The sequence below is a fragment of the Podarcis vaucheri genome, assembly GCF_965113315.1.
Source record: "Podarcis vaucheri genome assembly, chromosome: 1".
NCBI classification, from domain to species: domain Eukaryota; kingdom Metazoa; phylum Chordata; class Lepidosauria; order Squamata; family Lacertidae; genus Podarcis; species Podarcis vaucheri.
Genome location: NC_138759.1, coordinates 132,628,267 through 132,641,257, shown reverse-complemented (window position 1 = coordinate 132,641,257; position 12,991 = coordinate 132,628,267). Strand labels below are relative to the sequence as shown.

Here is a 12,991-nt window from a genome sequence, read left to right as displayed (position 1 = left end):
TATTGTCAGGGGTTCAGAAGCAGAGACGCAGAGAAGGGTGGAAACAGAGAGCGAGGGGGAGGAAGCCGAAGGGAGAATGAGTGATGATGACGAACCGAGATCTCCAAGCCTAAGCAGTGAGTCAGAGGACTCCCAAAAGGGAGCCCCAGTGAGCAGAGCAAGGGGGGGATCCGGGGGGACACCCCAGGAGGAAGGGAACAGAGGAGATTCAGAGAGCAGCAGCTGGAAGTCGGGACCCACGCTCAAGACTGAGAGCAGCAGGGAGGAAGGCAGCCAGGCATCGGGTTCCGGAGGCCGTCAGCAGGAGGGAGGGCACGAGTCAGGGGTGGTCACGCCCTCCTCAGAGAGCGAGGCAACGGTCAAGAGGAAAGTAGAGAGTTGGGCGCGCGCGCCAAGTTCAAATGCAGCGGAAGCTGGAGCAGTAAGCAGCCCGGAGAGTGAGCCAGGTCCCAAAGCCCGCCGAAAGGAAGCGGAAGGATCAGGGGGGTCAGCGTCAGAGGAGAGTAGAAGGGAGGAGTCCCAGGGGGGCAGAAGGACCCAGAGACGTAGGGAGAGGCGAAGGAGGTGGAGCAAGGCTAGGGTATTAAGCTGGTGTGCAAGAGGCGGGGACTCAGATGGGTCTTCGCCGACCTAGGGCAGAAGGTGTAGAGCTGCACGCTGCAGTTCGGAAATGAAACCTGTAACTCAATAAAGACTCTTTTAAAGTGGACGCTGTGTGGCGTGGTCCTATGTGAGCTGGGACCTGGTAGCAGCTCTGACAGTAAGACCCATCTCTTCAAAGCTTCAGAAACCTGAAACCTCGCAGCGGGAGCAGAAGCCGCTAGGGGAGGAAGAGGGGTGTCTGTAAGCAAGCTCACAAAGGTTAGCAAGATGACGGAAGAACAGAGGATCTCCGCGCTGCAAGAGGCAGTGACCCAGTTGTCCTCAGAGGTATTGGCTTCCAAGAAACGGGAGGAGGAGACTACAGCCGCCTACAGAGACCTACACGCCAGGTTTGAAATGCTTGTTAAGCAAGGGCAACCGGGACCCAGACCGGAGGGCGTGGGATTGGCACGGAGAGCAGGAGGGCTTGTGGCTCACTTCGATGGGACTTTGCAACAGTACCCTAATTTTAGAGCAGACGTAATGTGCGCACTGCAACTGCTGGCAAAAGACTTTAGAGATGAGGAAGAGAAGGTGGGGTTCATATTGTCCCATTTGCATGGGGATGCCAAAGCCTGGCTGCGCAATTTGTGGAGGGATAAAGATCCGGCGCTTCAGAATGCAGATGCCTTTATCAAAGCGATGGATGCGTGTTTTTTGTCTACTATTGATGTGGATCTTGCCAGACGGGAGATTCATGGACTAAAACAAGGGAGGGCGAGCGTCCGGCAGTATCACGCCCGATTTTTTGCGCTGGTCAGTGCTTTAGAATGGGATCGGGATTCGCCCCCTGTCAGAGACCTCTTCTGGGAGGGTCTAAGTTCTGCGGTTAAGGATGAAATTGCAAGGGGGGAGAGGCCCCGAAGCACGCAGGAGGTGGTCCAAAGGGCGCTGACTGTGGGGGTGAGGCTGGAAGAACGTCCATGGTGCAGAGATGAAGGACGTGGAGGGCGCGAAGCAGCGAGAAGTTTCTCTTTCGTTCCGAGGGAAGCAGCGCGTGCGCAATCCACACCTCCGCCAGGAGGGGGAGGGGAACCGATGGAGGTTGGAGGTGCAAGGGCTCAGTCAGCAGCCAGAGCCCTAGCACCGGCAGCAGTGAAAGCGAAGCCTCCTAGAGGGAACAGGAAGTGTTACATCTGCGAGGATCCAGGCCATTTGGCGAAGGAGTGTCCCCGGAGGCTCCACAAGCACACTGCAGCCTCAGCAATGGTGACTGCAGCAACGCAGCAAGGAGAACCACAGCAGGGAAACGACGATGTCTGGCTGGAGACGGAGGCACTGGGGCCCAGCCAGACGCATCTGTGAAGCAGTCCCCAGCGATATTGCAACCCACGGATCCCCTCCCACCCAAACCAGTAGTGCAGCTCACAGCATCTCTCCAGCTACCCGACGGCGTCACTATCGAAGTGCCGCTTTCTGTGGATTCTGGAAGCAACGCAGACTTTATAGCGCAGAGCTTTGTGGAGCAGCACGCTATACAGCTATTGCCTGCCACTCTGCCCCTGCAAGTCGTCACAGTGGATGGCAGGGAGTTGCTAGGGGGGCAGGTGGTGAAGCAGACGCCACCGATGGTGATGCGCCTTGGCAACCACAGGGAAGTCATCAGTTTTAATGTCACCCAACTGTCGGACACGCCCATTGTGTTGGGCATGAGTTGGCTGGACAGGCACAGTCCGACACTGGCTTGGTACCAGAGACAACTGATCTTCGGCTCCTCTTATTGCGCAGAACACTGCATCCTGCCCCGACGGGAGGGAGAGGAGGAGGAATCACAACTGCAGTTGGGAACGTTGCAAGCGGTCCCCCACAAATACGCGAGCTTTTTGGAGGTCTTCTGCGAGAAGGAGGCGGACAAGCTACCCCCTCACCGGCCATATGACTGCAAGATTGACCTCCTACCGGGGGCGACGCTGCCGAAGGGGCGGCTATACTCCATGTCTGAAGATGAAATGCAGGAACTCAAACAGTTCATCGAGCATAATCTGGAGCGTGGCTTCATCAGAGAGTCCAAGGCAGTGGGGGGCAGTCCCGTTTTCTTCGTGAAAAAGGAAGACACGCCCCAAAAAAGACTCGTTGTGGACTACCGCCTTTTGAACCAGATGACCAAACCGTCTGATTACCCCATGCCCAGGATTGACGACCTCCTCGCGACGGTGCGCAAGGGACGCGTGTTCACCAAGTTGGACCTGCGAGGGGCGTACAATCTCATCCGCATGCGGGAGGGCGATGAGTGGAAGACGGCCATGTTCACACCGCTGGGCACCTACGAATACAGAGTTATGCCCTTTGGATTACAAAATGGCTCTCACTGTTTTCAAGCTTTTATGCATCACGTGTTGGAGGGACTCCTCTACAAGACATGCGTCTGCTTCCTGGATGACATCCTGATTTTCTCTGACTCGCAGCAAGCTCACGACCGAGACGTGAGGGAGGTGCTCAGCAGGTTGCAACAACATAGACTGTACGCCAAGCTGGAGAAGTGCCAGTTCGACACGACGGAGGTGGATTTCCTGGGATACAAGTTGTCGGACAAGGGGATAGCCATGGACAGCACCAAGGTTCGTGCGGTATTGGATTGGAAGAGCCCGCGCAACCGGAAGGAGGTCCAGCGGTTTGTCGGCTTCGCCAACTTCTATCGCAAGTTTATCAAGGGGTTCGCGATGCAGACGGCAGCAATTACGGACACGCTCAGCTCCAAAAAAAAGAAATTCATCTGGACGGAGCAGGCGGAACAGTCCTTTCAAGCGCTCAAGCATCTCTTCGCATCGGAGAAGCAACTGCTGCATATCGACCCCAGTAAACCGTTGAGGGTAGAGACAGACGCGTCAGACAGAGCCGTGGGAGCTGTCCTGCTGCAGCGAGACCCGCAGGGGGTGTGGCGGCCGGGAGCGTTCTACTCCAGAAAGCTCAGCAAGTCGGAGCAGAACTACACCATCTGGGACAGGGAGTTGCTGGCCATTCATGCAGCTTTCAAGGCGTGGAGGCACTTCCTAATCGGCGCCAAGCACACGGTGCAGGTCTGCACGGACCACAAGAATCTGGAGCACTGGCGCACGGCTCAGTTCCTGAACCAGAGGCAGATACGTTGGGCGGAGTTCTTTGCTGACTTCAATTTCCGAATAGAGTACGTCCCAGGCGACACCAACATCATGGCGGATGCACTGTCCCGAAAACCGCAATACCTAGAAGAGGTGACGCCAGCGGCGGCCATGCACATCTTCGCACCGACGGCGTGGGCGTGTGCCTCAGCTACAGTAGACCTGGATGCGGTGCGACGTGCATTGCGGGACGACTCATTCGCGCAAGACAAGATGGCGGAACTGCTCAGAGGCACGGCTACCACGGACGAGTTCCAGGTGCGGGACGGCTTGCTCCTACGCAAAGGGGCTGTCTATGTACCAGGAGACGACCTTCGCGCCAAGGTACTGCAACAGTTGCACGACGCACCCACGGCCGGTCACTTTGGCACAGAGAAAACGATGGAATTAGTCGCGAGAGACTTCTGGTGGCCCAGGCTGAGAGGAGAGGTCGCGGACTACGTCGCGAGGTGCGACACCTGCCAGAGGGCCAAGCCGGTACACAGACCACCGGCGGGACTGTTAGAACCGCTGCAAACACCGTTTGAACCGTGGGAGAGGGTGGCCCTGGACTTTGTGACGGATTTACCCAGCTCGAGAGGCAAGACAGCTGTGCTAGTGGTGGTGGACTTGTTCACCAAGATGGCACATTTCATTCCGTGTGCGAAGGTGGCCACGGCGGAACAAACCGCCAAACTGTTCATAGATCACGTGTTCAAAGTGCATGGCCTGCCACGGTCTATCCTGTCCGACCGCGGACGCCAGTTCATCTCGTCTTTCTGGCAGAAGCTGATGGGTTTTCTAAATGTCAAGGTCAATCTGGCATCAGCAAGACACCCGCAGACCAACGGGCAAGCAGAGAGGGTCAATGCCATCATGCAGCAGTACCTGAGATGCTATGCCAATCAACAGCCTGCGACGTGGGTGGATTACCTGCCGCTAGCCGAGTTCGCTTACAACAACACGAAGCACGTGTCCACAGGAGTGACGCCGTTCTTTGCCAACAATGGGAGGAATCCCAGAACCTTCCCGGGACTGGAGAGAGTGGGGGAAGGAGAACCACAGACGGCGGACGCGTTCGCGTCAGAGCTGCAGGCGGTCCACGATCAACTCAGACGGCAGCTGGAGCTAGCTAAGCACGCCTACAAGGTGCAAGCTGACAAGCACAGGCGGGTTGGCGAAGTGATCCAAGTGGGAGACTGGGTCTGGTTGGCAGCCCACGCAGTGCCGACCAGGTCACTTGCCAAGAAGAAGTTGGGGCACAAGCAGATCGGTCCGTACCAAGTCGAAGCGCAGATCAACCCGGTAGCCTTCCGACTGGCGCTGCCGGAGGGTTCCAGAATGCATCCGGTGTTCCACAGGTCGGTGCTCACTCCCTACAAGGCACCTCACAGGTTCCAGGAGCCAGGGACGGCGCCAAGTCCGCTCCGGGAACGGACGGAGACGCGGGAGGTGAAGCACCAGGACCACATCAACGAGGTCACGGAGATTTTGGACTCCAGATGGGGGGAAGAGGGAGTCGAATACCTCTTAGCCAGAGAGGGCACCCGGGCCAGCGCCAATAGCTGGGTACCAGACTACGCTTTGGAGGAACCCCTGCTCAAGGACGAGTTTCATGCCCTCTTCCCACACAAACCCATGCCAGCGAGCTTCTTCGACGACTGGTTGTTCACACCCACACTTTCTTCCAGCACGTTCCATGGATTCGACTCAGAAGGGGAACCCGCACGGAGCACCCGTTCCCCAGAAGGTTCACCGGCAGGTTCGGCATCAGGCAACTCGTATTGGTGGGACGATCGACCAGAGGAGCAATGGCGCAGGAAGTGGCTGGAGATGCCAGGTCGAGCGACCGACGCAGAGACTGACATGGACGTGTTCGGGGAGGACCTCGGGTTCGAGCACGGCGGTACAGAGATGGAAGAGCAACAAGTCAACGTCGACGACCGCGAGGGGGAAGACTCGGAGGTCTTCAGTTGGCGGCCACCCACGGGGAGCGACCTGTATCCAGCATTCCCTCCCATGATGATGGAGCACCCAGCACCCACACCTGACAGCGGGGAGGGGGGAAGGGGGGGCTTCGAGGGGGGGATGGATGTCAGGGGTTCAGAAGCAGAGACGCAGAGAAGGGTGGAAACAGAGAGCGAGGGGGAGGAAGCCGAAGGGAGAATGAGTGATGATGACGAACCGAGATCTCCAAGCCTAAGCAGTGAGTCAGAGGACTCCCAAAAGGGAGCCCCAGTGAGCAGAGCAAGGGGGGGATCCGGGGGGACACCCCAGGAGGAAGGGAACAGAGGAGATTCAGAGAGCAGCAGCTGGAAGTCGGGACCCACGCTCAAGACTGAGAGCAGCAGGGAGGAAGGCAGCCAGGCATCGGGTTCCGGAGGCCGTCAGCAGGAGGGAGGGCACGAGTCAGGGGTGGTCACGCCCTCCTCAGAGAGCGAGGCAACGGTCAAGAGGAAAGTAGAGAGTTGGGCGCGCGCGCCAAGTTCAAATGCAGCGGAAGCTGGAGCAGTAAGCAGCCCGGAGAGTGAGCCAGGTCCCAAAGCCCGCCGAAAGGAAGCGGAAGGATCAGGGGGGTCAGCGTCAGAGGAGAGTAGAAGGGAGGAGTCCCAGGGGGGCAGAAGGACCCAGAGACGTAGGGAGAGGCGAAGGAGGTGGAGCAAGGCTAGGGTATTAAGCTGGTGTGCAAGAGGCGGGGACTCAGATGGGTCTTCGCCGACCTAGGGCAGAAGGTGTAGAGCTGCACGCTGCAGTTCGGAAATGAAACCTGTAACTCAATAAAGACTCTTTTAAAGTGGACGCTGTGTGGCGTGGTCCTATGTGAGCTGGGACCTGGTAGCAGCTCTGACACATATAAAAACCGTAAACATATTGGAGAACCACTTAATTAGGCAGTCTCCATGACTGTCCTATTTGGAAAAGCAAAAAAAGAAAGAAACTAAAATGCTTCCTTCTATTTGTTTATTTTTATTCTGCAGCTCCTGATTTGTCTTAAGCAGATGCCAACTTGAGCAATCGAGAATTAAGTTCAGAACTCACTGCTGCTGAATTCAGCTGCCTCAGAGAAAATCCCTGGATGCGGTAGCTTCTGTTGCTCAACAGGAAAATGTTAATTCTTCTTTCTGAATGTAATGAATTAAGGAACTGTGTAAAAACTTAAGCGTGTTTGTCTTCCGTGTGCATACTAAACAAGCATGGCACATTTTTGTTGGAGTATTTGGATCAAACCAGTTTAGCTCCATTTAAATGCAGCAATATCATCTTGAAGATCATTTTGTGGGCTGAGAAAAATGCATTAGGAGTTCAAAACACTTATATTAAAATTTGTAGAGGGTGATGTTCAAATCCATAGCGAAATTTGGATGATGCACTCTTCTCCCTTCTTACTATACTTGATGGAGCAGCAAGATGAACCCTTTGGAACAGCCTGAAATCTGTTTTGCACGCCCAACCATGTAATCGACTCAAGGCTTCCCAGCACCCTCTACATTCCAGCTTTAAAGACTGGTGATTCTCGGGCTTTTCCTTCACAGCCAGCTTTTCTCCCTTATCCCCTTGTTGTGTTTTTCTCAACAACCAGCCTCAGGAAGATGTAGCTCTGGAGAAATGAAAAAACTTGCTTGCCACTTTGCGACATTTTAGTGCGTTCTAATAAAGATGAAATCTTAATAAGGCTTTGAGATTTATTTCCATTGGAACAACCCAGGTACACTGCCATTTTTAAAATAAGGAAGTGTTTCGGTTATGTTATAAGCAAAAGAAAGTGCAGATCGGCAGGTAAGTCTTTGTGGAATGGCGCTTTCTTGGGGGATCATTTGAGTGGGGTGGGTGTGGGCATCCAAGAAGGTGCAAAAACACTGAACTTGGCTGTATAGGTTCCACATAAACTAAAGCACAGGGGGTTTGTCAGAATGAAAAGTGCAGCGGGCAAGCATTGAAAACAACTATGATTTGGGGTTCTGCATACCGTATTTTTCGCTCCATAAGATGCACTTTTTTCCTCTTAAAATCTAAGAAGAAATGTCTGTGCGTCTTATGGAGCGAATGTGTGGTCCCTGGGGCTGGGGGGGGGGGACCTGGGCTACTCCCGCCAGCCCCGACCTGCTCTTTGGGGCTGGGGGTGGGGGAAAGCGCTTCCCCCACTGCCAGCCCCACAAGCTCAGGGAGCAGTGGGAAGGCTGCACACAGCCTTTCCGCTGCTCCCCAACCTGCTTTGGGGGGCTGGGGGTGGGGGAAACCTGGGCTTCCCCCGACGAGCTCCCGAGCAGCTCTGGGGTAGCCCGTGAAGCCTCCGCAGGGCAGCGGGGAGCCTTCATCCTGCTTCCCTGGGGAGGCTTATCCCTGGCTTTTGCGGGAGGTGGGGGAAGGGACAGAGCAAGGCTCTCTCACTTCCCCCACCTCCCGCAAAAGCTCCCAAGAGCCGCATAATTTTTTTCTTGAATTCTCCCCCCCCAAAAGTAGGTGCGTCTTATGGTCAGGTGCACCTTATGGAGTGAAAAATACGGTACCTCAAGGTTTCTCCAAGCATCCTAATGTTTTTCAGTAACCCTGTCTTGGCTTCAGCCCCGTCAATAGTCAACCACTTCATCATTAGAGGAAATTAGAAGATGAGATGGTTAACTTCAAGGGCTGCTACAATCAGGATTTTGTTCTTCTACAAGAGCAACATAATTACTGTAATAAAGAAATCTTTTGTATCGGTCTTTTGGCTTGGTCTTTCAATAGCATACACAGAAATAGCTAAAGCCAGCGTGGGACTATGACGCTTGTAACTATATTTAATATTCGTCAAAAAAACTAATATGATGAAATGCCTAAAACTGATTATGGTGGATCGGATTCCAAAAGCAGCAATTTTTGTAAGTTCCTTCCTAAGGAAACCTAATTGTTCCAGAGCTTGATTGAGACTTTTGAGGCCACTCATCTTGAGAGTTGCAAAAGTACATTTTATGTCCTTAAAATAATCTCTCCGGCTTTTAAGAAATTCTTTATTGCTTTAGGGGGAGTTTGTGAATTTGACGCAAGGATGGTAGCTCGCTGCCCTTTCATGTTTTTCTTCCTGTGTTACTGATAATGGCTCTTCTCTTGCTTCTCGGTCTCTATAGCAGCATCATGTTTCTCAGCTACCCGGAGATGCTCAAGTCTCACTTTCCAGAAAGACAGAGAGAGAGGGCAGACCTGTGCGTAATGGCCTTCGGAGACACAGTTCAAAGACGCTGCCCGTTTTCAATTATTCAGAATCTCTTATTATTAATTGAGTGCCCTTGGGGTTTTGTTGCTGTGAGAGGAGAACAGTTGCGAGGAAACTGGGCGTTTTCGCTGTAAAAGTAGTGAAGACTCCCAATTATTTCAAGGGCTTGCACTTCTCCCCAACCCTGGGATGTCAGTTTATAATGGGGGGCAGACTGTTTTGTCTTCCTTGAACCCCCTGCAGGCCTTTTGTAGATGACGACTACAGAGGTAAGGTCTTCCCTGAAGGAGAACTCGTGTATGCGGTGGCAGCAGAGTGAAAGAAAGGATGACAGAGGTGATATTTTTGATTACTGTACTTTACCTTTTGTACTTTATGTGGTATTTCCAGGCTGCAGCAGAACTGCCGTCTTCACTGATCCCTCACCTTTGCACCTGAGGGTCCTGAAACCTGTGTAGTGATAAAGACCTGGGAAAAGGATGGCTTGTATGTGTGTAAAAGGCCCAGGAAATAACACAAAAGAGCCTCAGTTGAAACTGAAGTTCCTTGTGTGTTGTCGCAAGCCATACCTTACTGAAACGTCAGATATAGCTCTTTTTACACAAACAAATGGCACTGCTGTATTTTTCCTTATCACACAGTGCATTCAGAACCGTGGATGAGAAGGCTGGCATTGGTTTGCCTATATAGTTTATTTTGACTGCCTTTTCTTTAATCAGTGTTGACGTTTTAAAGGTCCCATCGGCAAGCATTTTGAACACCTTTCAGTTCACTAGTATGACCGGCTGTATAGTTCCACGCATTTCTTCAATTCTGGGAGTGCTTAAAATTACCGTATTTTTGGCTCTATAAGACTCACTTTTTCCCTCCTAAAAAGTAAGGGGAAATGTGTGTGCGTCTTATGGAGTGAATGCAGGCTGCGCAGCTATACCAGAAGCCAGAACAGCAAGAGGGATTGCTGCTTTCACTGCGCAGCGATCCCTCTTGCTGCTCTGGCTTCTAAGATTCAGAATATTTTTTTTCCTTGTTTTCCTCCTCCAAAAACTAGGTGCATCTTGTGGTCTGGTGCGTCTTATAGAGCGAAAAATACGGTAAATTATTAAATTTGTTGTGTAGACATTACAGTGGTGCCCCGCAAGACGAATGCCTCGCAAGTCGGAAAACTCGCTAGACGAAAGGGTTTTCCGTTTTGGAGGTGCTTCGCAAAACGAATTTCCTATGGGCTTGCTTCGCAAGACGAAAATGTCTTGCGAGTTCCTGCTGGGTTTTTTTCCTTTCCCCCCTTTTTCTAAGCCGCTAAGCCGCTTATCAGCTGATCCGATCAGCAGATAAGCCGCTAAAAGCCGCTAATAGCGCTAATCCGCTAATCCTTCAATGGGCTTGCTTCGCAAGACGAAAAAACCGCTAGACGAAGAGAATCACAGAACGGATTCTTTTCGTCTTGCGAGGCACCACTGTATATCTTAGTATTATTATTGGACCTATCATAAATAAGAGGTATTACTGATCATTACTTAACACGGTGCTGCTTCTCGCTTTTGCTGTTTGGTCTTCCAGGACACGAGTTTGAGATCTAGTTCAATCTAGGCTGATCATTCTGTGCCCTTGCTTGTGTTGTGCTGCTTGTGTATTTTCTTGCGGCTGCTTGAAAGCTGCAACTTTCTATCATAGCTCATTTACTTACAGGGACACCACCGTTGTTTTCCTGTCTCCAAGTTGAATAAGATGGATCTGGACCAACAAGGTAAATATTAAAAGGTTCCTTGTGCCCCTCAGCAAGTTCTCAGTTATCTCATGCATTGGCCTCCTGTTACAAATGGAATTGGATCTTTGTCTGAACGTTTGGTTTGCTTTTAAAGCAGAGGGGCTCTTATGCTAATTCGGGCAATGGGCCCACCCGGAAAAAAGTGCCCTCATGCACGCACACACACACACACACACCCTCCTGCCTTTGGGATATGCATTTCCTGTGGCACATGTCCAAGCTATAATCTGTACACAACCATTCACTCACTTTGTGTCTCTGGTGGAATCCAGACACATATAAAAAAACGCTGTGAAAATGCCTTTTCAAAAACGTTATGAAAAATATACTGAATTTGCCATAAGCTCACCATCGCCATCTAGTGTCACATTTGAATAATGCATTAAAATGTACTTAAAATGTTGCATTTGCAGCTGTATAGCTGAATCCTCTGTCTCTGTTTCGGTCTGCCTGTCTCTTTCTCTGTTACACACACACACACACGCACAAGTGTGCACATGCACTTACTTGAGAGGTTGCCCCCTGGGTGGGCAGCGTGGATGCAATATCAGGGCTTGCAGCTGCTGGGTAAACTGGACAGAGAACATCTGGAGAAAGAAGTGGGGGGGAGGGAGACAGGGCTATTGACAGGGAGGCCTCAGAGTTCCTGATAACTGAGGAAGAAGGCAAGAGTTGGGGCAGAAAGGGTTGGAGTGGTGAGCCAAGCAAGCCAAAGTCCAACAAAGAGTTGGGGCTCACAGATTTGAGGGTGAAGTGTGAAGCTTCTGCCCAACTGGGGCCCCAACAAATACCAACTGCTGGGTATTCACTGAGGAAAGAACACGTGATGCAACACGCTACCCCAAATAAGTAAATAAAGGCGGTAAACTGGGGAGTCCTGTGGTTGTAGCTATTCGGGTGCAGCCTTGTACGCCTCCTTCCGGCAACTCCTGCAGCCAAGCTGGCGCCCAACGTATTGCTCTGCTTTCCTTTGGATCGCATCAGCAAGTCTTCTCACAAAACCTCCATACACACTGCTCAGCTGTTCACCCCAGGGAGGTCACTTTGGTGCTACTAATGCAGCGCTTTGACTTCACCCCCAGAGGCATTCTCCGTTGTCTCCTGAGACAGACAGATGCCAACAATGTCCCTATGAAAAGTTTAGAATCCTTTCATGTCCCTGACTGTTCCTTCCTTCAAACAGTTCACCCCCCCCCTTCTTGTTTCAAAACTGTCTACGGTAGTACCTTGGGTTACAGACACCTCAGGTTACATACGCTTCAGGTTACAGACTCCCCTAATCCAGAAATAGTGCTTCAGGTTAAGAACTATGCTTCAGGATGAGAACAAAAATCATGCTTCAGCGGTGCGTCAGCAGCAGGAGGCCCCATTAGCTAATTGTGCAGCGGCAGCAGCAGGAGGCCCCATTAGCTAAAGTGGTGCTTCAGGTTAAGAACAGTTTCAGGTTAAGAACAGACCTCCAGAATGAATTAAGTTCTTAACCTGAGGTACCACTGTATTCATAGAGTTAGGATAAGAACAATGTGATGAAAGTACATAAGAAAAAGGAAGGAACATAATAAACAGAAAGTGAACGGCATTTCAGGTCACCATCAGTACCTACGTAGGAATGCACATGGGGGGGGGAAGAGTCCTAATAATAGCATGAGGTACAAAATAGGTCAACAAACATCTTCAGGCTAGTGAGTCTCTCAAGAAGAAGCCATGACTGAGAGCTCAGAGGTCGTATACCTTCTACAGAGAAGTTAATGAACGCAATAAAGGGGAACCATGTATTTCCAAATGTATCATGTTGTATCATGTATCTCTGATTACCTGATGTTCTGCGTTCTCTTCACAGAGGCTCTGAATACCATTGAGAATTCTGTCTACAGAACAGCCCTGAAGCTCCGTGCTGTGCAAAGCCTATGCCAACGTAAGTGCAATAGTCCGGCCTCCTGTGCCACTTGGTAGAATCATAGAATCATAGAGTTGGAAGAGACCACAAGGACCATCGAGTCCAACCCCCTGCCAAGCAGGAAACACCATCAGAGCACTCCTGACATATGGTTGTCAAGCCTCTGCTTAAAGACCTCCAAAGTAGGAGACTCCACCACACTCCTCGGCAGCAAATTCCACTGTCAAACAGCTCTTACTGTCAGGAAGTTCTTCCTAATGTCTAGGTGGAATCTTCTTGTAGTTTGGATCCATTGCTCCGTGTCCGCTTCTCTGGAGCAGCAGAAAACAACCTTTCTCCCTCCTCTATGTGACATCCTTTTATATATTTGAACATGGCTATCATATCACCCCTTAACCTCCTCTTCTCCAGGCTAAACA

At 51.6% G+C, this 12,991-nt stretch overlaps 2 protein-coding genes across 4 annotated transcripts in view; both read left to right on the top strand.

Annotated features, from left to right (window-relative positions):
- The window catches only part of MDH1B (malate dehydrogenase 1B), a 29,638-nt gene extending 22,247 nt beyond the window's left edge, over positions 1 to 7,391 (top strand). For all 3 annotated transcript variants that reach the window (XM_082241635.1, XM_082241636.1, XM_082241637.1), the window contains one exon: positions 6,698 to 7,391. In XM_082241635.1, coding sequence (XP_082097761.1) covers positions 6,698 to 6,714 — 17 coding nt within the window. In that variant the 3' untranslated portion in view covers positions 6,715 to 7,391. The remainder of the gene's footprint in view (positions 1 to 6,697) is intronic.
- A 1,633-nt stretch (positions 7,392 to 9,024) lies between these two features.
- Positions 9,025 to 12,991, top strand: part of DYTN (dystrotelin) — a 42,800-nt gene continuing 38,833 nt past the window's right edge. Inside the window, exons 1-3 of the mRNA XM_082239753.1 lie at positions 9,025 to 9,246; positions 10,597 to 10,654; positions 12,516 to 12,590. Coding sequence (XP_082095879.1) covers positions 9,238 to 9,246; positions 10,597 to 10,654; positions 12,516 to 12,590 — 142 coding nt within the window. The 5' untranslated portion in view covers positions 9,025 to 9,237. The remainder of the gene's footprint in view (positions 9,247 to 10,596; positions 10,655 to 12,515; positions 12,591 to 12,991) is intronic.